Source organism: Ranitomeya variabilis, chromosome 1 (assembly GCF_051348905.1).
Source record: "Ranitomeya variabilis isolate aRanVar5 chromosome 1, aRanVar5.hap1, whole genome shotgun sequence".
Classification (NCBI taxonomy): Eukaryota; Metazoa; Chordata; class Amphibia; order Anura; family Dendrobatidae; genus Ranitomeya; species Ranitomeya variabilis.
In genome coordinates, this window is record NC_135232.1 from 38,730,510 (window position 1) to 38,754,235 (window position 23,726).

At 46.3% G+C, this 23,726-nt stretch overlaps 1 protein-coding gene across 1 annotated transcript in view; it reads left to right on the forward strand.

The window, feature by feature from the left end:
- Positions 1 to 8,464: 8,464 nt before the first annotated feature.
- The window catches only part of TXNL1 (thioredoxin like 1), a 28,439-nt gene continuing 13,177 nt past the window's right edge, over positions 8,465 to 23,726 (forward strand). The window contains exons 1-5 of the mRNA XM_077282375.1: positions 8,465 to 8,653; positions 12,097 to 12,193; positions 18,886 to 19,059; positions 20,770 to 20,892; positions 23,266 to 23,335. Coding sequence (XP_077138490.1) covers positions 8,556 to 8,653; positions 12,097 to 12,193; positions 18,886 to 19,059; positions 20,770 to 20,892; positions 23,266 to 23,335 — 562 coding nt within the window. The 5' untranslated portion in view covers positions 8,465 to 8,555. The remainder of the gene's footprint in view (positions 8,654 to 12,096; positions 12,194 to 18,885; positions 19,060 to 20,769; positions 20,893 to 23,265; positions 23,336 to 23,726) is intronic.

Genomic DNA, 23,726 nt, shown 5'->3' on the forward strand with positions numbered 1-23,726 from the left:
AAGGTTTTGTCCAGGAGATCGGGTCGACGGTGAGGGTCCACATCACCCGGGAGGAGGTAGAGGCCTGCTTGTGTGGACAAGGTAAAGACTCCGTCCTTAAGCCGTGAGACGCGGTAACCTACCACCGGTACCAAAAGGGGAATGGATAGTGGGCCCGGGATACCGGGATATGCAAAGATGCACAACTCTCTTGGCGGTATCCAGAACCATCGGGGAGGAAGTTGCCGCAGACGCGGCTGCGGCAGCCTCTGCCGCCGCTGGCATCATCCATCGGACCACCCAGACCTATATTGCCGCGCACGACCTGGTCATGCAGAAAGAACAGACTCACGGAGTGCACCAAGCGCCGGGAGTGGACTTAGAATCAAGTCTTCCCAAGCCACAGCGGCCACCTGTCAGGTAAGGCCCTGGTGGAGGCCGCCTCCTGAATTATAAGAATGAACCTAGGAAACCTGAGTATGTACATAGCTATTTTAAAATGTTTCCTGTTGTTTTGCTGCTAAACCCGTCTAGGGTTATTTCTTAAAGGGATCCCTTTGTTGACCCGGGATCCCTATTGTTTCCAGTTTGCACAAGTTCATCATTGTTCTAAAAGACTGCCGAATCATGGACGGTGAATGGTTCACAAACTGTCGCTGTATATAGTTTGCACCTTCTTAAAGGTGCTCCCTACTGGTTTTACAAAAAGAAGAGCTTTTTGAAGAGACTGTTCTTGATTACAGCGTGGAAGTTCTTGCTTTGAACAGACTTGCAAATTGGTGATTTGCACTACATCAAAAGAGACTTGGTTCCCCTTAAAGGGAATGTTCATCTGTTGCACTTAGCCTAAAACATGATAATGTTGCCTTAAATAGCTAGATAGTAATAATGTTTTATATAGTGATAGTATGTAGTTAGTAAAGATAGTGATAAGGAATAGAAGTGTTGATAATGTTCTTTAAATAAAATTGAAGTTAAAGTAATTGCTAGGTTTCATAGAATTAGACTAAAGGAAGAATGCAGTAGGCCCGGAGGGGTAGACAGATAGTCCTGCATACGTGAAGGTAAAAGAGAAAAATAAAGAAAATGTTAATTTGCACTTTTGAGTTTTATAGCATGCCTTTAGTGGGTACACACCCTTAAAAGAAAAGTACTGTTTTTATATTTGCACTTAGTAGATAACATACCCGTTTGGGTAATAACAGTTATTTATAGTTAGAAAGATTGATAAGTGTAATTTAAAATCTTAAGCACAATGTAAATATATTTTGTTTGCAACGTTCAAGTGTCCTCACCTCCCATAAAGGGAAGCACTGTTATATTTAATTGTTTACAGCATTTCAAAAATGTTGTATGTATTTTGCTAACATGTATTGTTGTTCTTCTTTTCCCATTCCGGGAGTACTGGATTTAACGGGGGAAAGTGCAGCGCCCCAGAGTCCTTGTCGTTGCAGTATTGTCGCTCTTCCACCAGGGGGAGTGATGTTACGTCTGATGGCACTAAAGGAGTTCACCTGACCAGGTATCACAGTCACACACTACACTTCACCATCCGGCCACCAGGGGGAGCAAAAGGTCCTATCTATTAGGCCACTCCTCACACTCGGGTAAAACTGGGGGTTGGATAGGAAGTTAGAGAGAAAGCTGACTGGGTGAGACCCAGGGAAGACCTGTCAGGCAGACAGGGAGAGAAGGAGGAACATCTGAGCTGCAGACAGAGGTCCCTGTCAGGGGTGGGATCCTGACAGAGACTTAGCAAGAGATAGAACGTTACGGAGCTGCGCCTGCACCCCATTGCGGCAGCATCTTAAGAAAGGACAAGAAGCGGAGTATATTGTGGATCACAGCACAAGGAGATAATACCAGGAGGAGTCCTGCCTTAAGATCGGCAACATCCTTCTGAGGCGCGTAGCCGGTGGCCGGAACACCGAGGGAGTAATTGGCGCTACGCGTTACTTCAAACTACGGCAGGACAGTTAATTCCAAGTTGGCTGCCCGACCTTTAACCTAATGAAGACAACGGAGGCAAATTGTGGGAGAGGGGCTTCTCTAGGGTCCCTATAAAATAGCTCCAGGCCTACCCCATCATACGGGTCCTATCCATATCATCTGGGGGACGGAGAGAGAGAATAACAGAAACATACACGACAGTTGTGAGGACTATCCCGTGGTGCTCAGCAGGGAAGTACTACAACACACAGGCGCTAGTAGGAAGGCTACTGATTTCCACCTGCAAAGGGAACTCTGGATGTGCCTTCGGACCGGCCGGATTCAGCCAGCCCTGTTAGCAGTGCTCTGGATTGTGGAAGCTGAAGTCTACAGTAAAAGGTAAAGAGACTGCAACCCTGTGTCCTCATTATTTACTGCGACCTACCATCATCATCTACCTTACTGGGAAGCCCTGGGGACATACTTCACCTGTGGGAAGGTATTCCATCTAGCTGCCATCACATCACCCCAGCGGACCCCTATGCAGCATCGGTCACCCTGACCGAACACCACAGGTGGCGTCACGAACACTTGACAAACTACACCTTTAATTGGGCGCCCCTTAGCAGGGCCACGGACCGGGTTGGGCCACCGTGACATCCCCAGAACCGAGACAGAGGGACCCGGTACCGAGTACCTCACTGCCCTGCGCCTGGGGGCGATCCATATACAGCTGACGTGTGCCCTCAACAGCCGTGGGTGGAATCGTGATCCACCTGAGGCTGTTAACTATCAATCTCTGACAGCGGCATTTAACTCATGCTTATCGAAAGCACGTCACTAATCCCGCCCATGGTCACCGATGGGTCGGCATGACAACCAAAGGTCTGCAGTAGACCTCTATGGTTGCCATTACCAGATTGCTATAAGTGCCGCCACCCCGTGTTCAGCTACAGGTCTCGGAAAATGGTGCCTTTTTTTTTTTTTTTTTTAAACAAATTGTGGAATTTTTTTTCACCACTTAGATAAAAAAGGACCTAGACATGTTTGGTGTCTATGAACTCATAATGACCTGGAGAATCATAATAACAGGTCAGTTTTCGCATTAAGTGAATAAGGTAAAAGAAAAGCAATTAAAAACAATTGTGGAATTGCACCTTTCTTTTTTTGCAATTTCACCACACTTGGATTTTTTTTTCCCATTTTCTAGTACACGACATGGTAAAACTAATGGTGTCATTCAAAAGTACAACTCGTCCCGCAAAAAAACAAGCCCTCACATGGCCATATTGATGGAAAAATAAAAAGGCTAGGGCTCTGGGAATAAGGGGAGCAAAAAAAAGGAATTCAAAAACTAAAATAACTCTGGTCTTTAAGGGGTTAAAGGGCATGAACACTTTTGACAACTTTCTTTTTTTTTTTTACTCAACCCCTTAACAATTGCTGATATGCCTTTTAACGGTGGCAGTTAAGGGTACTTAAATAATAATAATCTTTATTTATGTAGCGCCAACATATTCCGCAGCGCTTTACAGTTTAACAGCTTCAAACACAACAGTCATAAGTAACAACGTTAACAATACAATAATCAAAGCAACACAAGACGACCCTGCTCGTGAGAGCTTACAATCTACAATGAGGTGGGGAGATACAAAGTACAGGTGTGTATTTACACTGATGTATTTACAATGATGGTCCAGCCATCTTCAGGGGGTGGGGGGTAGATGAGATAGCGAATGGGCTACACACACACACAAACAAAAATGACCTTGATTAGGGAACGTGATAGGCCGCTCTGAACAAATATGTTATGAGCGAGCGCCCAAAACTATGCAAGTTGTGGATGGTCCTAATATCTTGGGGTAGAGCATTCCAGAGGATTGGCGCAGCATGGGAGAAGTCTTGGAGTCGTGAGTGGGAGGTACGGATTAGTGCAGAGGTTAGTCGAATGTCGTTTGCAGAGTGTAGTGGTCGGCTAGGCCGATAGACAGAAATGAGGGAGGAGATGTATGGGGGTGCCGCACTGTGGAGAGCTGTGTGGGTGAGAGCAAGTACTTTGAATTGTATCCTGTAATGAATGGGCAGCCAGTGTAACGACTAGCGAAGAGCGAACACGTCCGAGTAATGATTAGCCAGATGGACGACTCTGGCTGCTGCATTAAGGATAGACTGGAGAGGGGAAAGTCGAGTGAGGGGGAGGCCAATTAATAGAGCATTGCAGTAGTCCAGACGGGAGTGGATTAGGGCGACAGTGAGAGTTTTTGTTGTTTCGATTTTGAGAAAAGGGCGGATTCTAGAGATGTTCTTTAGGTGTAAGCGGCACGAGCGGGCAAGAGATTGTATATGGGAGGTGAAGGAGAGATCGGAGTCAAACATGACACCCAGACAGCGCGCCTGCTGCCGGGCTGTTATTATGGTGCCACCCACGGAGAGGGAAATGTCAGATTTAGGGAGGTTAGTAGAAGGCGGGAGCAGAAGAAGTTCAGTTTTGGAGAGGTTTAGTTTCAGATAGAGAGCGGACATGATGTTGGAGACTGCAGACAGACAGTGGCGTTCTGTAGTACAGCGGGGGTAAGGTCAGGGGCTGACGTGTATAGTTGTGTGTCATCAGCATAAAGATGGTACTGAAAGCCAAATCTGCTGATGGTCTGTCCAATTGGGGCCATGTAGAGGGAGAAGAGATGGGGGCCAAGGACTGAGCCCTGAGGTACCCCGACAGTGAGAGGAAGAGGAGACGAAGTGGAGCCAGAGAACAGAACACTGAAGGAGCGGTCAGAAAGATAGGAGGAGAACCAGGAGAGAGCAGTGTCCATAATGCCTAGTGACTGGAGCCTAGAGAGTAGGAGAGGGTGGTCAACAGTGTCTAAAGCTGCAGAAAGGTCGAGAAGAATGAGCAGTGAGTGGTCACCGTTACATTTTGCTGTCAGAAGGTTGTTGGTCACTTTGATAAGTGCATTTTCTGTCAAGTGTAGGGGGCGGAAGCAGGACTGTGAAGGGTCTAGGAGGGAATGAGTGGAGAGGTAACGGGTAAGGCGGGAGTAGACCAGGCGCTCCAAGAGTTTAGAGATGAAGGGGAGATAGGAGACTGGTCTGTAGTTATTTGTGCAGGATGGGTCGAGGGCGGGTTTCTTTAGTAATGGAGTAATGATAGAGTGTTTGAAGGAGGAGGGGAAAATGCCAGAGGAGAGGGAGAGATTAAAGATTGTAGTTAGGTGAGTAGTGACGACTGGAGAGAGAGACTGGAGGAGATGTGAGGGAATGGGGTCGGTGGTGCATGTAGTCGGACGAGAAGAAGAGAGGAGCCTGGAGACTTCTTCTTCTGTGATGGGATCAAATGCGGAGAGTGAGCCAGGGGAGATGCAGGGAGGGATGGGAGTCACTGAACTTGGTGATTGGGAGCGGATTTCCTGACAGATATTGTCTATTTTCTCTATAAAGTTGGAGGCCAGGTCATCTTAAACCACACTGCCATTAACAGTGCAGTGGAAAAGGCGTATAGCTCCCCCCCAGAGTCGGAATTTCTCTGGGTTCTTGGCTGCCGGGGGTAGCTGGGACCCCAGAGAATATGATTTGGATCGGTTTTTACCAACCCCTGGGTTGCGATCTCCATTATTAATGGTATAACGGCGACCGCAAAAGAACACAAAAGGCTGATTTTGCATTTAATTTCTCTTTCCTCTGATGTGATTGCACAACAGAGGAGAGAGAAATAGGGTCCCCCGGTCCCCTGATCACCCCCCCCCAGTACCTGTGGTGTCCAGGCACCCCCCCATGAAGTACCCCGGCGTCTTCTTCCGGGAGAACATGTTGGGTGCATGCGCAGTGTGCCCTCCGAGATCTGCCATCCGGCACCTGGCAACAATAGGGAGATTTTCCTATTGGTTCATTTTAATCAATGTGATAGAGCCTATCACAGTGATCAAAATAAAAGAAAATGTAACTAAAACCCCCTTTTATCATCCCCTTTGTTAGGGAAAAATAATGAAATAAAAAAATTAATTTATTTCCACTTTTCCATTAGGGTTAGAGTTGGTCTAAAGTGAGTTGGGCTAAAGTGAGGGCTAGGGTTAGGGGTATGGTAGGGTTATGTTTAGGGTTGGGATTAGGGTTACGGGTGTGTTGGACTTAGATTTGTGGTTATAGTTATGGTTGGGATGTGTTGGGGTTAGGTTGTCACGATACGTATAGCGACCCAACAGGGGTCGGTAAGCAGGCGGGACAACAAATTCACAACGGGATAGAAAAGGGGGGAGGAAGGCCCTATCAACAGGGAAATGAAGGGTCACCTCCTGCTCAAACCTGAGCCTCTCCCTGCACTCCCCTAATGCCCTAAGTGGGTCCTTCCCCCCACCTCCATCAGGAACCTAGTTGTCACCTCATACTGCCCTAGCTAGTGCACTGGATGGCAAGGAGGGCTAGCCTCACACAAAAGGGACGAGGAGAAAACATACTTAGCTTCCAGACTCAGCTGCCAAGCTCCACACTGCACATGACACTGAAGCCGGACTCCAAAATCCACTTAGCATAGGATACCACACCAGGACCTCAAACAGCTGATACATGCTGGCACCAGAGAGCTCCTCACACATTGGCTGGTCTCGAGAGAAACACCAACAGTCAGCTGATGCATCAGGTGACCATTTAAAGGATGGTGGGAGTGGTCACCACCCACATCAGCTGACCCATCAGCACTACAGTTATACCAGATTGCCAGTGGGGTGGACTGACATTAACCTCCGATGGTTCTGAAAGGAAAAAAAGCGACTATTAAAACAGAGTGGACCAGAGCTGCCACTAATCCAAAAATGGATCGTGACATAGGGTTGGAGTTAGAATTGGGGGGTTTCCACTGTTTAGATACATCAGGGGTTCTCCAAACGCGACATGGCGTCCACCATTGATTCCAGCCAATTTTGCGTTCAAAAAGTAAAACGGCGCCCCCTCCCTTCTGAGCCCTGCCATGCACCCAAACAGTGGTTTACCCCCATATATGGGGTATCGGCGTACTCAGGAAAAATTGGACAACAACTTTTGTCCATTTTCTCCTGATACCCTTGTGAAAATAAAAAAGTTTGGTTCCAAAGTAAATTTCTTTGTTAAAAAAAATAAAATGTTCATTTTTTTCCTTCCACATTGCTTTCATTCTCATGAAGCACGCAAAGGGTTAATAAACTTCTTGAATGTGGTTTTGAGCACCTTGAGGGGTGCAGTTTTTAGAATGGTGTCACACTTGGTTATTTTCTGTCATATAGACCCCTCAAAGTCACTTCAAATGTTATGTGGTCCCTAAAAAAAAATGGTGTTGTAAAAATGAGAAATCGCTGGTCAACTTTTATCCCTTATAACTCCCTAACAAAAAAAAATTATATTTCCAAAATTGTGCTGATGTAAAGTAGACATGTGGGAAATGTTACTTATTAACTATTTTTTGTGACATATCTGTGTGATTTAAGGGCATAAAAATTCAAAGTTTGAAAATGGCAAAATTTTCAAAATTTTCGCCAAATTTCAGTTTTTTTCACAAATAAACGCAGGTAATATCAAAGAAATGTTACCACTGTCATGAAGTACAATATGTCACGAAAAAACATTGTCAGAATCATCGGGATCCGTTGAAGCGTTCCAGAGTTATAACCTCATAAAGGGACAGTGGTCAGAACTGTAAAAATTGGCTCGGTCATTAAGCTGAAGGTTGGGTAGGTCACTAAGGGGTTAAATAATTGTAATTGGGGTAAACAATTTTTTGTTTTTAATCAGATATCATTAAAAATATTCCATGGACTTGTTTTTCCTTGCACATTGCTGGGCGCAGAATGAGTTATCTGAGGATCCATCTTGTGGAGATAAATCCGCTCAGATAAAGACGGAGCTCACTGACGGATCCTCAGATAACTCATTCTGCACCCAGCAATGTGCAAGGAACAAAGAGACCTCTTTGTTTTTTAAATGAATAAAAAAAGTAAAAATTATATTTTGCCATAAAAGCATGTAATTAAATATACAAAATTATAAATAATAATATTATAAATAATAATAATTATAAATAAAATAGGTGAAAAAAAACTTTTTTTTCTTTATTACAAGGACTTTTTAATGGCATTTAATAATAACAATAAAATAAAAAGGTAAATTCATTTGCTGTTTGCAAAACTTCAATAAAAATATATTTTAGAAGCAATAAAAAAAAAAAAAAAAAAAGAAGCTAGAAATATATTTTATTTCCTGCCTTCCAAATAGTAATAGTAATTAAAGAAAGTCGTGCATACAAAAAATGGTGGAAATAAAATGCATCTAAAAACAACCCCAAACTGCTGCAGACGGCAGGATACAGTTATTCCCATGAATTTCGACTTCTCATTGCACCTTTCTGTCCCCCACTCCGCCATTTTCCCGAAGACTGAACACTAAACAAAGCGCATACGGAAGTCAGGTGACCTCGGCATATCACGTGACTAGAAGAGACGCTGCATGTACATAGAGATGACAATCTGCCAGCGAGGAAAATGGCGGCGGAGGCTTCATGTCACGTGGTCCGTCGCCCATTCACTCATTCACTGTGCATTGTGGGTACTAAGGAACAGCTAGGGCCCGGCGTGACGCGGCAGAAACGAGCGAGTTCAGCTGCCGGTGGATAGAGGTGCGGGAACATGGTGGGGGTGAAGGTGATCGGGGGAGACGCGGAATTCCAGCCGGAGCTGAGCGCGGCCGGCTCCAGACTCAGCGTGGTCAAGTTCACCATGAGAGGGTAAGACTGAAAGCTGAGCTCCGGGGGAGGGATGCTGAGAGTAGTAGTGCATGACAGATACCAGGGCCATAGTGAGTGACCAGCATGACTCCAGCAGAATAGTGAGTGCAGCTCTGGGGTATAATACAGGATCAGTAATGTAATGTATGTACACAGTGACTGCACCAGCAGAATAGTGAGTGCAGCTCTGGGGTATAATACAGGATGTAACTCAGGATCAGTAATGTAATGTATGTACACAGTGACTGCACCAGCAGAATAGTGAGTGCAGCTCTGGGGTATAATACAGGATCAGTACAGGATCAGTAATGTAATGTATGTACACAGTGACTGCACCAGCAGAATAGTGAGTGCAGCTCTGGAGTATAATACAGGATGTAACTCAGGATCAGTAATGTAATGTATGTACACAGTGACTGCACCAGCAGAATAGTGAGTGCAGCTCTGGGGTATAATACAGGATGTAACTCAGGATAAGTAATATAATGTATGTACACAGTGACTGCACCAGCAGAATAGTGAGTGCAGCTCTGGAGTATAATACAGGATGTAACTCAGGATCAGTAATGTAATGTATGTACACAGTGAGTGCACCAGCAGAATAGTGAGTGCAGCTCTGGAGTATAATACAGGATGTAACTCAGGATCAGTAATGTAATGTATGTACACAGTGAGTGCACCAGCAGAATAGTGAGTGCAGCTCTGGAGTATAATACAGGATATAACTCAGGATCAGTAATGTAATGTATGTACACAGTGACTGCACCAGCAGAATAGTGAGTGCAGCTCTGGAGTATAATACAGGATGTAACTCAGGATCAGTAATGTAATGTATGTACACAGTGACTGCACCAGCAGAATACTGAGTGCAGCTCTGGGGTATAATACAGGAGGTAACTCAGGATCAGTTATGTATGTACACAGTGACTGCGCCATCAGAATAGTGAGTGCAGCTCTGGAGTATAATTCAGGATGTAACTCAGGATCAGTAATGTAATGTATGCACACAGTGAGTGCACCAGCAGAATAGTGAGTGCAGCTCTGGGATATAATACAGGATGTAGCTCAGGATCAGTAATGTAATGTATGTACACAGTGACTGCACCAGCAGAATAGTGAGTGCAGCTCTGGGGTATAATACAGGATGTAACTCAGAATCAGTAATTTAATGTATGTACACAGTGACTGCACCAGCAGAATAGTGAGTGCAGCTCTGGGGTATAATACAGGATGTAACTCAGGATCAGTAATGTAATGTATGTACACATTGATTGCACCAGCAGAATAGTGAGTGCAGCTCTGGAGAACTTTAAAGAGAATCTGTCACCCCCTGGGACATATATGACCTATTAATATGGGCATACAGGTTATAGAAATGTTACACTGGTCCTACCTGTCTGCCTTATATCAAAGGGAATCTGTCACCCCCAAAAATGGCCTATAAACTAAGCCCACCGGCATCAGGGGCTTATCTACAGTATTCTGTAATGCTGTAGATAAGCCCCCGATGTATCCTGAAAGATAAGTTAGATTATACTCACCCAGGGGCGGTCCCGTTGCGGTCCGGTCCGGGGCCTCCCATCTTACGATCACGTCCTCTTCTGGTCTTCACGCTGCGGCGCAGGCGTACTGTATCTGTCCTGTTGAGGGCAGAGCAAAGTACAGCAGTGCGCAGGTGTCGGGAAAGGTCAGAGAGGCCCAGCGCCTGCGCACTGCAATACTTTGCTCTGCCCTCAGCAGGGCAAATCAGTAGGCCTGCGCCGGAGCCGCGACAGGAAGAGGACGTCATCGCATGAAGATAGGAGGCCCCGGACCGCGACGCCCATCGGACCGGGACCGCCCCTGGGTGAGTGTAATCTAACCTCTTTTTATCTTTCAGGTTACATCGTGGGCTTATTCCAGAATGCTGTAGATAAGCCCCTGATGCCGGTGGCCTTAGTTTCTAGGCCATTTTTGGGGTGACAGATTCCCTATAATGGTCTTGTTGTGGAGAATTGTTGCATTCTTTCCTTATGTTAATGATTTCTTCCGGGCTCCGGGGCGTGCGTTGCTGTAAGAAATCCCTGCCTCCTCTCCTCATTACAATACTACCTCCTCCCATGTACGTCAGTTATGGCCCCAGAATCCCGCGCCTGCGCCCTGCACTCCCTGAAATACAGACCCCATCCTCCCTACATTCAGGGATCTTCTGCACAGGCGAGTCACTGTGGTCTCCGGTGTGCGCCCCGATAATGTGCTCTCCCCACTTCCTCCCTGCATAGTCATCACATGGTTCCTAACAATTACTGCACAGGGAGGAAGTGGGGAGGGCACCTTATCGGCGCGCACACCAGAGGTCACAGTGAAGATCCCTGAATGTATCGCTTGTAGAAGGGAGGATGAGGTCTGTATTTCTGGGGGAGTGCAGGGCGCAGGCGTGGGATTCTGGGGCTAAAACTGCCGTACATGGGAGGGGGTAGTATTATGATGAAGACAGGGATTTCTTACAGCACCGCACGCCCCGGAGCCTGGAAGAAATCATTAACATAAAGACAGAATATAACGTTTCTCCAGAACAAGACCGTTAATATGAGCATACAGGTAGGACTAGTGTAACATTTCTATCACCTGTATGCCCATAAATTAATATTCTCATACACATCCTGGGGGGGACAGATTGCCTATGAGGAGAAGTTCACACCTGGCGTTTTTGCAGTGTTTTGTAATTTCAATTTTCAGCTGCTTTTTACAGTACCAGCATAGTCTACGAGATTTCAGAGATCTCATGCACACACATTGTGCTTTTTTTTTTTTTTGGTCATCAGGATTTTGTGCTTTGCATGTTTTTTTTTTTTGCAGAATGGAGCATGTCACTTCTTTCAACTTTTTTCACCCATTGAAATGAATGGGTGGTGAAAAAACCGCAGCTATCAGGTTTTGCTGCTTTTTTGTGGTGCCAAAACCTGATTCTACAAAATAGAACTTTTTTTTTCAACTTTAATTTAATCTTTATCAGCATTCCAAAAACACAGAAAAAAAGGCAAGAAAAATCAATGAAATCCTGCTTTTTTTTTCTGCAGCTTCTTACCTGCCAAGAGATCAGGTTTTGCTGGTGAAAAAAAAAAAAACGCTGAAAAGAACGCCTAGTGTAAACTTACCCTTTTTCAGTAGATTTTTTTCTTTTTTGTGAGAGATCCGTATCTCCTATTGTGTGGTGTATTCTGGGAGTTGTAGTCCTGTGATGCTATATGACTGGCGCATTGCCCTCCGCTCACCTCATTACGTGCACTACTGTCCCCATCAGGTCTATGATCCCCCTGCTGACCTCGGCTCCGTAATGAGATGGAGTCTAATCCCTCTTTAGTAGATGGGATTGGTGCGGGCGCCTCCTGTGCCTCCCTCCACACTCTGTTTTCTTCTCTGACGTTGGTGTGAGGTTATGTCTGCCGGTTGCTGTTTTGCAGTTGCGCCCCGTGTGTGAGGATAGCGCCGGTGTTCACGTCGATGAGCAATAAGTATCCACAGGCCGTCTTTCTGGAAGTAGATGTACATCAGTGCCAAGTAAGTCACCTGCACCCGGCAGCCATGTGCTGCCTCCCATCAGTCGGTCCTCTGTCTGCTCCTCTGGTCATGGGTTAGGGACGACGGTCGCCGGAGAACTTGTGGTGTGAATAATGTGCTTCTGAATGACAGGCAGGTCTGTTGGGGGAAGAGTCTTCCTGCTCCTTGTGTAGATGTAGGAACCCCATATTTTGCTCCTATGCACACGTAGAATATTCTACACCCTGGCCCGGATTGCTTCAGCGCCCTATTTCCTGGTAGATTGTAAGCTCCTGGGGTGTTTGCAGCTCTTTTCCCTTCCAGCGTTGCCTTCTCCTGCTTGACTGACCATCTATCTGCTGTGTCATTTCAAGCGAAGGAGTCATCAGTCCAGTAGGTGGGCGTGGAATAGAGCCGGAGTGACAGAGGCTTCAGATCTACCATAGATCTTCAGCTTCATTTGCACGTGAACTAAAACATTTATTTTCACTTTCCCACGACGACACCAATATTTCAGAAGCACCAAAGCTAACTCGGTGGCATTAGCATTCAGTGACGTCTAACCCACCTAAAATTCCAGGCTCTCCCTTTTTGGCCTCCAAGGGTAATCACAAAATTGGTATTAGAAATCTCATCTCATGTCAGGGATGAAGACATTTTATTCATCCCTTACCTGGACGATGTTCCAATTATGGGAAAGTCAAGGTCCGATTGTAGAAGGGCTGTAGATCAAGTCAAAGACGTATTAAGTCTCACTAGGGTGGTTATTAAATTAAAAAAAAAATCAAAAGCAACTCCAGAACAGAGGCAAACATTTCTTGGAATGTTGATGGATTCGACAAAACAAGCATCCTTTCTTCCCCAAAAAATAAGGAACCTAGATGGACGAATCTCAAGAATTTATAAAGATATATATTTGGTGGCGCTAAGTGTCAATGTGCTAAAGTCCCTGCAGCGACACCAACAAACCTCCACAACTGGTTTGTAAAAAGTATATAGCGATTATAATAGTATACACCTAGATACATACAGGTACGCGCTGGACAATAGCAGATAAAAAGAGAGGCTGATGATAATAATGAATATCTAATAAATACAGTATGTGCTAAATCGCCAAAAGATAGCCTAGTATGATAATTAAATAAATGTCACTTCTCACAGAGATCACCTAGCTAGATTCCAATAGCTATGAAGGAGAGGGCTATATGCACGGAGGTCACCTTGCTAGGTTGCAGTAACTAGGAGGAAAAGGAGTGCATACACATTTGCCTACCTCCAGTATTAGGTCCTTAGAGCGCTGGAAAGCTGTATGAATGCTGCCGTATTTCCGAAAGGAGTCCGGATGAATAGAAAAAAGTCCAAACAGGTGGCTGCTCCGGCCGGTAGCAGCCGCCTTGAAACTAACCTCCGGGAGGGAACGAAGTCCTGTAGGTCCGGACGCCGCGTGTAGTAGGAGCGGTGAGTCCGGATAGTGTGCAGGACCTTCCTGACGTCACACAGCACGTGACCGGAATCTCAAGAATTGCGCAGGAATCCGTAAGCTGGTGGCTTCACAAAGATAACCTCTCCCGATCACCAGTACTGACAACTCTTTCCTTTCAGATTGGTGGCCCACACAGAGGGCAAATTTCTCCAAGAGGGATGGCCACCAAATCTGGAAAATTCATCTTAAAAATTGAAAGAACTATCTGCAATAAAATTAGGTCTACTAGATACTCTGCTGGGATTTAGGGGCCAACGTGGAAAAGTGTCATCAGACAACAGGACGGCATTGGCATATGTGAACAAGCAAGGGGGCACAAGACCCGGAAAACTCGTGACAGAGGAGAGGAAAGAGCAGTAATAGACTTAGCCAAAGGAAAGTCTTGGTCGTTGTCTACAACTTGCCTAAAAGTGAAAGAAAACGTAGAAGCCGTCACCAAATAAACCAGTACGAGTGATCCTTAAACCCTGTAATATTCCAAGAAGTTACTCGAAGATGGGAAAAACCGTTAATAGACCTGTTTGCAAACAGAACAACGGAAGTTTTTATATTTTTACCCTAGACCCAAGGCCATGCCCCCCCACCATTGGTGGATGACCTCCTCCAAAAATGCCTTCCTTCCAATCTCACTAATCCCAATAGTGCTGGGGAAATTCAGAGAGATCGAACAGAGGTAAAACTAGTGGCACCTTTCTAGCCCAGAAGGATTTGGTTCACGTTGCTGTGCCTGATGGTGCTGGGGATCCATGGGTCTTTCGTGAAATCCCAAACCTACATTCACAGGGACAATCCTCCATTCCAACATTAGGAGCCTACATGCAACGTCTAGCATAATATTTATGCTAGCGTTTTGTGAGAATTGCTAACTTTTTCAGGGTTAAATCCTTTTAAAAAAAAATAACCTGGTTCCCTGGTCAGTCATTCTGGAATTCCTTCAAAAGTGTTTGGAAAAGGGTCTGAAATTGAGTACCCTTAAAGTCAAGATCTTGGCCCTGGGGGGGTTCTCTCTAATAGCAGGGGGTCGGTCCGGTATACTGCATCAACCATGAATCCCCCCCCCCCTTCCCCACCATGGGAATTCAACCTAGTTCTGAAGGCCTTGACACCAGAGCCCCATTTGAAACATTATCAAAGTGCGCAATCAGGATACTAACCATTAGAACTACATTTTAGTAGCCTTTACTTTGGCCAGAAGGAATAAAGAGTTGCAGGCCCTGTCAACAGAACAACCCTTCACGAGTTTCCTTCCAGATAGTCATACTTAGACCTGATCCTGCCTTCCTCCCTAAAGTGGCTATTTTCATAGGTCCCAAGAGATTGTACCACCTTCATTCTGTAATGACCCCAAGAATGAAAAGGAAAGGGCATTGCACACTTAACAGTTTGAACGGAAAACTTTGACGTGACATGGTTCAAAGTAGATCGATGTGTCAGACAAGGCGGCATCCTGTCACCATTTCTCTTCATTTTATTTGCAGAAGCTATTTTCTGGAAGGCTGGGCTTGCTGAAAAAGAAGGAATGAAAATTGGTAGACGAATTATCAGCAATCTTAAATACGCCGACTACACAACATAGTAACAAACATAGATGAAATGAGGGACTTATTATGGAGTGTCAACATGGAAAGCTCGAGCATTAGACTCCTACTCAATACAAGGAAAACAATGATATTGACTACTGCCAGGTACAATCAGGACACATGTGAGATGGACAGCGACAAACTAGAAGTTGTAAAGGACTTTAACCTACTGAGATCAATGATGACTCAAGATCCAGCAACGACATCGGAAGTCAGTAGGAGAATAGCTATGGGCAAATCAACAATGAAGTCACTGGACAAGGTCTTCAAATAAAGGAAGATTTCACTGGCCATGAAGACACGGCTCATACATAGTGTTGTTGTGTTTTTTGTCTTTTTTTCCCCTGTAGTAACATACCAATTCAAAACCTTGACGATAAAGAAGGCAGAAGAAGAATCAACGCCTTTGCAATGTGGTGCCGGAGAAGAATGTTATCAATACCATGGATGGCATGAAGAACGAACAAATCAAGCCAGACGTGTCACTGGAAGCAAGGATCACCAATCTATGACTTGCCTGCTTTCTTTGTATGAGGTGTCCAAAGTAATTATGGGAGAAGGCCATCATGGTCAGAAGAATAGATGGAATAAGGCGAAGAGGAAGTCCAGCAAACCCGATGGTTTGAAACAATCAAGATAACGGCGGATAAGACCCTGGTGGACCACTATAGGCTTGCACAAGATCGATTTTCCTACAAAGCTTTCATCCATCAAGTCGGAAGCTGAAGGCCAATAATAATAATGGACGTTAGGAGGTGTCTTCGACAACAAGTGGTTTCAGAAAGTCTACCACCAGTTTTGTTCTTTCACGGTCCTGGCAGAGGCCAGTATTATGGAACCGGTGGTTAGGTGCACCAGAAATGACCTGATAGTTAAACACGGAATCGGGACGAGCTCTGGGGAAATGGGAACTCTGCTGACCGCAAACCCTACTCCTATCAACACAACTAGAAATAGCCGTGGAGCGTGCCTGACTCTGCCTAGACGCCTCTTCACAGCCTAAGAGCTAACTTCCCCTAAAGAAAGAAAACACAGCTTCACTTGCCTCAGAGAAATTTCCCCAAAGGTAAAAGCAGCCCCCCACAAGTATTGACTGTGAGATAAGAGGAAATCACAAACACAGGATGAAATAGGTTTTAGCAAAGAGAGGCCAGTCTAACTAAACAGATTTGAGGACAGAAAAGGGATCTTTGCGGTCAACACAAAAAGCTACAAAAAAAAAACCACGCAGAGTGTGCAAGAAATACCCCCGCACCGACTCACGATGCGTGGTGCCACTCTGCACCCCCAGAGCTTCCAGCTAGCCAGATAATTTCATGATAGCAAGCTGGACTAAAACTTAGCAAGAAAAACCATATGTATAAAATGAACAAGCAGGAACTTAGCTTGAGCTGGAGTAGACAGGTCCTCAGAAAGATCCAGGAGGGATCCAAACCAGTACTAGAACATTGACAGCTGGCATGGAGTAATGATCTGAGTGGAGTTAAATAGAGAATCCAGCCTTGCCCATAAGGAGGGCAGCTGGAGAAGGAATCTCAGAACCAGCAGCTCCACTCACAGCCACCAGAGGGAGTCCACGGACAGAACTCACCGAAGTACCATTCATGACCACAGGAGGGAGTTCGAGAACGGAATTCACAACAGGCCAGGTGGCATCAAAAGGGTTTCTGGCCACATGGGTCAAAATGGAAATTTTGCTGGCATATATATCAGGGGGTCTAGACCTTCCGGGAAACTTGATAGCGCACGCCACCACGGCTGGGGCAGAGAAGGCTACTGTTTCGCTTGAGAAGATTTGTTGGGCAGCTATGTGGTCTTCACCTTCCACTTTTTTTTTTTAGACATCTTAGGTTGGACTGTTGGGAGGAAAGTCCTGCAAGCGGTGGTCCCTCCCTAAGAGATTCCTCTGTAATCTCTCCATGGTGCTGTCGTGTGTAAGAGAAAAATAATTACTAACCGGCAATTGGATTTTTCAGACCCACAATTGCACCCTTCATTTTTCCATTTGAAAACAATGGTTAAAATCTACACCAAAAATTTTATTTATGCGTGAAAAATTGTTGTAGATTAAAAAAAACAACAAAAAAAAAACACTGATTCTGCACCAAAAAACCCTCCAAAAAAGCAACATTTGGATAAGCGATTTATAACTCTTCCACTTTGCAATTGCAGTAAAGTGCTACAGACTTTGCACATTTGAATGAGATTTTTCACAAGTAATGTGTGAAACTAGCCTTAAAGGGCCACAGTCCGATTAGATGTGTCCGGCCTTGGTCAGTGCAAGTGACTTGAGCGAGGCCGTCCACGTCTTGGCAACAAGTGATCACATACTTGCTGTAACCTAACCATCTGCTTTCCAAGCGCTGGCACTGAAGAATCCTGACGGCAGATCCGACTCTACCATTAACCCCTTTTCATCGTTGGGTGTACTGTTACATCCATGTCAGAATGCCTCCCATTGATGTGGGCTTCAGCGCTGAGCCCACATCTTTTTACGGCACATGTCTACTGTTTTGAACGGCTGACATGTGCCTTTAACAGCTTTGGGTGGAATCGCAATCCACCCTCGGCTGTTAATCTGTTAAATGCCTCTGTCAATCTCTGACAGTGGCATTTAACTCGCGCTTACCGGAAGTGCTGTAAAATCCTGCCCATCGGTGACCCTGTCACGTGATCGTGGACTATAGGTATCGTTGCCGGATTGCTGTGAGCACTATTGAAGACTATTGAAGCATGGAAAGAGTAATAAAATAAATAAATAAAAAAGATATAAAAGTTAAAATCAGCCCCCTTTTGCCCCATTCAAAATAAAACTATTAAAAAAAATCAAACATACACATGTATGTATGTATCGCCGCGTTCAGAATCACCTGGTCTATCAATATAGGAAAAGAATTAACCTCATCGCTAAACAGTGCGAGAAAAAAAAAAAAGTTCGAATTACATTTTTTTGGGTCGCCGCTTCATTGCAATAAAATGCAATAATGGTCGATCAAAAGATCGGATCCACTCCAATATGGTATCAATAAAAACTTCAGCTCAACGTGCATAAAATGAGCCCTCACCTAACCCGAGATCACAAAAAATGGAAACGCTACAGGTCTCAGAAAATGGCCCTTTTTTTTTTTTTTTGCAATATCACCTCACTTGGAATTTTTTTTTTTCCCATTTTCCAGTACACGATATGTTAACAGCAATGGTGTTGTTGTTCATAAGTACAGCTCATCCTGCAAAAAACAAGCCCTCACATGTCCCTATTGACAGAAAAATAAAAAAGTTATGGCTCTGGACGGAGAGCAAAAAAAACGCACAAATGAAAATACCTCAGATCATGAAGGGATTAAAGTCTATGGAGACTTTGAGCTTCACTGTTCCATCCCTTTTGAATAAATGCATTGGTTAAAGTCCATAGATTAACAAAAAGAAAAAAAAAATAGCCTTTTTGAATGTTTTTCGATTTTTGTAATCTGATGAGAAAAAACGGACAAGAAAAAACTTCATGCCGATGTGGACGTGTGTGTGTGAATGTAACCATAGTGGTGTTTTCCAGATTTGTGTGATTTATGTCTCAGAACCTCTGGTGATTTTTATTATGAATCCTATTTTTAGTCTTTTCTCTGCCTCCATTATTTTTATTTTATGTTTTTTAGGGTACAGCTGCAGCCAATAACATATCGGCAACACCCACCTTTTTATTCTTTCGAAATAAAGTCAAAATCGATCAATACCAGGGGGCAGACGCTACCGGCCTCGAGGATAAGATCAAACAGCACCTAGAAAATGACCCCGGGAACAACGAGGACACGGATATTCCCAAAGGCTACGTACGTAATAGGATGACGATGGTGATGAAACTGTGTGGGGCGGGTCATCATGTTGCAGCGGTCACTAACGTTAGCCTTTACAACTGTTGCAAAACTACACTGACTAACATACTGCAAGGTGAAGTTTTGCAGCAGCTGTAGAGTTAAAGGTTGGCGGTTCCACCACTGGGAATCCCTGCTGATCACTAAAATGGGGTCGCCTGCCCCTTCTCCTTTCTCCCTGCCTCCTTGCCACCCCCTTTCTCCTTGCCGCCCCCTTTCTCCCTGTCGCCTTGCTGCCCCCTTTCTCCCTGTCGCCTTGCTGCCCCCTTTCTCCCTGCCGCCTTGCCGCCCCCTTTCTCCCTGCCGCCTTGCCGCCCCCTTTCTCCCTGCCGCCCCCTTTCTCCCTGCCGCCCCCTTTCTCCCTGCCGCCCCCTTTCTCCCTGCCGCCCCCTTTCTCCCTGCCGCCCCCTTTCTCCCTGCCGCCCCCTTTCTCCCTGCCGCCCCCTTTCTCCCTGCCGCCCCCTTTCTCCCTGCCGCCCCGCCTCCCCCTTCCCTGCCGCCCCGCCGCTCCCTTCCCTGCCGCCTCGCCTCCCCCTTCCCTGCCGCCTCGCCTCCCCCTTCCCTGCCGCCTCGCCTCCCCCTTCCCTGCCGCCTCGCCTCCCCCTTCCCTGCCGCCTCGCCTCCCCCTTTCTCCCTGCCGCCTCGCCTCCCCCTTCCCTGCCGCCTCGCCTCCCCCTTTCTCCCTGCCGCCTCGCCTCCCCCTTTCTCCCTGCCGCCTCGCCTCCCCCTTTCTCCCTGCCGCCTCGCCTCCCCCTTTCTCCCTGCCGCCTCGCCTCCCCCTTTCTCCCTGCCGCCTCGCCTCCCCCTTTCTCCCTGCCGCCTCGCCTCCCCCTTTCTCCCTGCCGCCTCGCCTCCCCCTTTCTCCCTGCCGCCTCGCCTCCCCCTTTCTCCCTGCCGCCTCGCCTCCCCCTTTCTCCCTGCCGCCTCGCCTCCCCCTTTCTCCCTGCCGCCTCGCCGCCCCCTTTCTCCCTGCCGCCTCGCCGCCCCCTTTCTCCCTGCCGCCCCCTTTCTCCCTGCCGCCCCCTTTCTCCCTGCCGCCCCCTTTCTCCCTGCCGCCCCCTTTCTCCCTGCCGCCCCCTTTCTCCCTGCCGCCCCCTTTCTCCCTGCCGCCCCCTTTCTCCCTGCCGCCCCCTTTCTCCCTGCCGCCCCCTTTCTCCCTGCCGCCCCCTTTCTCCCTGCCGCCCCCTTTCTCCCTGCCGCCCCCTTTCTCCCTGCCGCCCCCTTTCTCCCTGCCGCCCCCTTTCTCCCTGCCGCCCCCTTTCTCCCTGCCGCCTCGCCTCCTCCTTTCTCCCTGCCGCCTCGCCTCCCCCTTTCTCCCTGCTGCCTCGCCGCCCTTCGGAGGAGGATTTTTTAGAAGCGGTGGTCAAGCATGCACGCTGCCACCATTCCAATCAGGCAGCAGAGCATTATGGGCTCTGGAGTGACACCACGGATGCTTCATTACTGCGCCATTTACACACCACCTTCCTGTGTAAATCCAGTCTAGTGATCGGTGGGATCCACGTGATGGTGGTGGGGTCCCCAGCAATAAATTATGTTTTGGCTCCAACGCCTGGATTTTTGGACACTATTACACACCTGCTGCATGTGACCGTTGCCTCATCCCCCTCTATATTGCTTTATATCTTTTTATGTCCTCATTTTCTGCCCCTCGCCTTTCCCTTGTAGATGGATTTAATGCCCTTTATCAATAAAGCTGGGTGTGAATGTCTTAATGAAAGCGACGACCACGGGTTTGAAAACTGTTTACGGAAGGATCAGACGTTTCTAGAATCGGACTGCGATGAGCAGGTGAGTGGCGGCACTTTTCACGGCGCAAACATTTATATGCGGCGGTCTGGTGGCGAGCACGCAGGTGGCTTGACTCTTAGGGGGAGAAAAGCATATATATTTTTTTTATTTTTATTAAGTCAGCATTGCCTTTGGGATTTAACACTCTATGGCCGAAAGCTCATCACCAATCCCACACATGGGCGCCCCGTCACGTGATAGCGGGGTGCCGATAGGTTGTAGGGGGTCCGCCATTGTGAATCTACTGTGAATTCCGGCTCGTGGCCACTGTTCATAGATCACCTTCCTTTTGCCCTATTGGAAATAAAACCATGAAAACCCACATCGTACATTTGGTATCCCTGCATTCAGGAACATCCGATCTATCAAAATCTACAGTAAATTATTCCGATCAGTAAACGGCATAATGAGAAAAAAATAAATCTAAATTTCAGAATTGCGGTTCTTTGGCCACCACAACATTGAAATAAAATGAAATAAAGAGCGATCAAAAGATTGTATGTACCCTAAAACGGTATCAATAAAAACATCAGCTTGGCGCCCAAAAAATAATCCCTCACCCAATCCCAGATCCCAAAAAAATGACAGTTACGGGTCTCGGAATGTCAGTTTTGCCGTCTAGTGAACATGTGTTGTGTTTTTTTTTTTTTTTTTTTTAATAACCAACAAAGCACTTTTCTTATTTCACCCCACTTGGGATTTTTTTTTCTAATTTTCAAGTACATTATATGGTGGCATTCAAAAATACAACTCATCCCACAAAATACAAGCCCTCACAGGGCCGTATTGACTGAAGAACAAAAAAAGTTATGGCTCTGGGAAGAAGGGAGGGAAAAAAACGAAAATGGGGGGGGAAAAAGCAGAAAAAAAGTCCGGGGTTGAAAGGGTTAAATTTTATTTGCACTTCATGACATTAAGTGAAATAGTTGCAGCCAAAATCTGATCTCTTGGCAGTAACAAAAAAAAATAAAAAAAATCCCAAATTTCATCTTTGCTTCCACCATACAGGCATGAGCAATGCAAGGTGCTAGGCAAGATATATGTGAAACCATAAAGCCTTTTTAAAAAAATTAAAAAATACAAATTGGTTAAATTATTTAGTGAATAAATAGTGGCTATTCTGGACTAAAAATTGTAATTTGTGTGTTTTTTTTTTTTTTTTTTTTTTTCATGAAATGTAGCAGAGGTGAGGTGGTTTTGGAATAATTTTACCTAAGGCATTGGCAGGGCATTTTGTAGGACACTACTTTAATAATGGCCCTTGAGTTGATCAGGTATTGTTCGATTTCACACCTTGGTCGGCCATTGAATTGCTCAGGCTATTGTTTCCTTTACACATCTCACTAATTAAGGCTACTTTCACACTAGCGTTGTTGGCTGTACGTCGCAATGTGTCGTTTAGGAGAAAAAAACGCATCCTGCAAAGTTGTCCGCAGGATGCGTTTTTTCCCCATAGACTAACATTAGCGACGCATTGCGACATATGGCCACACGTCGCATCCGTCGTGTGACGGTTGCGTCGTGGTTTGGCGGACAGTCGGCACAAAAAGTTACATGTAACTTTTTTTTGTGTGCGTCGAGTCCGCCATTTTCGACCGCGCATGCGCAGCCAAAACTCCGCTCCCTCCTCCCTGGACTTTACAATGGGGCAGCGGAAGCGTCGTAAGACTGCTTCCGCTGCCCACGTCGGGCATCACTTTTCACAACGCGCGTCGGGCCGACGCATACCGACGGCCCTGTGCCGACGCTACTGTGAAAGAAGCCTAAACTGTATTTATCCTCACTGTTATTCTCAGTGGAGGAGACCAAGACACTGTGGTTTAAACCCGCAAAAATAAATGGGTTTCACATCCTGCTCTACAGGGTTAATTGCCGGAATCGGAGGGTCCTGCAATGTGGGTCTTTAGAGTAGGATCTGGGCTGTCTGTAGGCAGTCTGGTGCCTGCTCCAGGATGGCACAGGACATCCATGAAGTCTTACCCATAATAACCCGGCGCTGTATCCGCATAGATTCTGTTCAGATCTAAATGCGGTGTTTATTCCTGTTGTGTCGATCCTCGTGCCCTGGTCCGGCGTCCAGTCCGTGCCTCCTTGGCAGCCGGTGTTCACTTCTGCGCCCGGTTTCCTGCTAGTCTCTGGTGCTTTCTAGGCCCGGCGACCCCATGTTGTGGGTCGCGCTTAAGGGTATAATAAGCCCCAGGGGCACCAGGATCTGCAGCTGCCACGGAGGAGCGGACTAGACGCCACATCAGGGCAGCGCAAATCATACTGCTCTTCTGTCCGTTACAGGATTATATTATTGTCCTGCCTGTTTTGTTTTTTTTTTGCAAAGAAATCTGTCATTTTTTTTCTCCCCTCTTTCTTGCCCCCCAGCTCCTGATTACTGTAGCTTTCAACCAGCCGGTGAAGTTGTACTCCATGAAGCTCCAAGGTCCAGATAATGGTGAGTGTATTGCTCCGCCACCTTGTATGAAGTCCTTGTAGCACCGCGGGCTCACAAGCGTCGGTGTCTTCATTAAGGAGATCACTTCTGACTTGGAATACTTGCTGGGCCATGGCCCTGGTTTCCTCCATGTGGGTCTCAATCAGTCGTACTTGTTCCATTCATAATCGTCGTATCAGTTATGCAGTCGGAGGCATAACCGATTCTTTGTCGGCTAAGATTTTTGGGCGTTGACCAGCGATGAGGGAGGAAATGGCCGTCTTCTTCTGTTTGACCTAAAGTATGAAAGTAGCCAACGTCTCTTATGTGACATAGGAAGGGGCTGCCCTTTTGGCATTGGTGGTAGGGAGGATACATACTGCCCTCTCCGCCGGTGTGGCGTCAGTGGGGC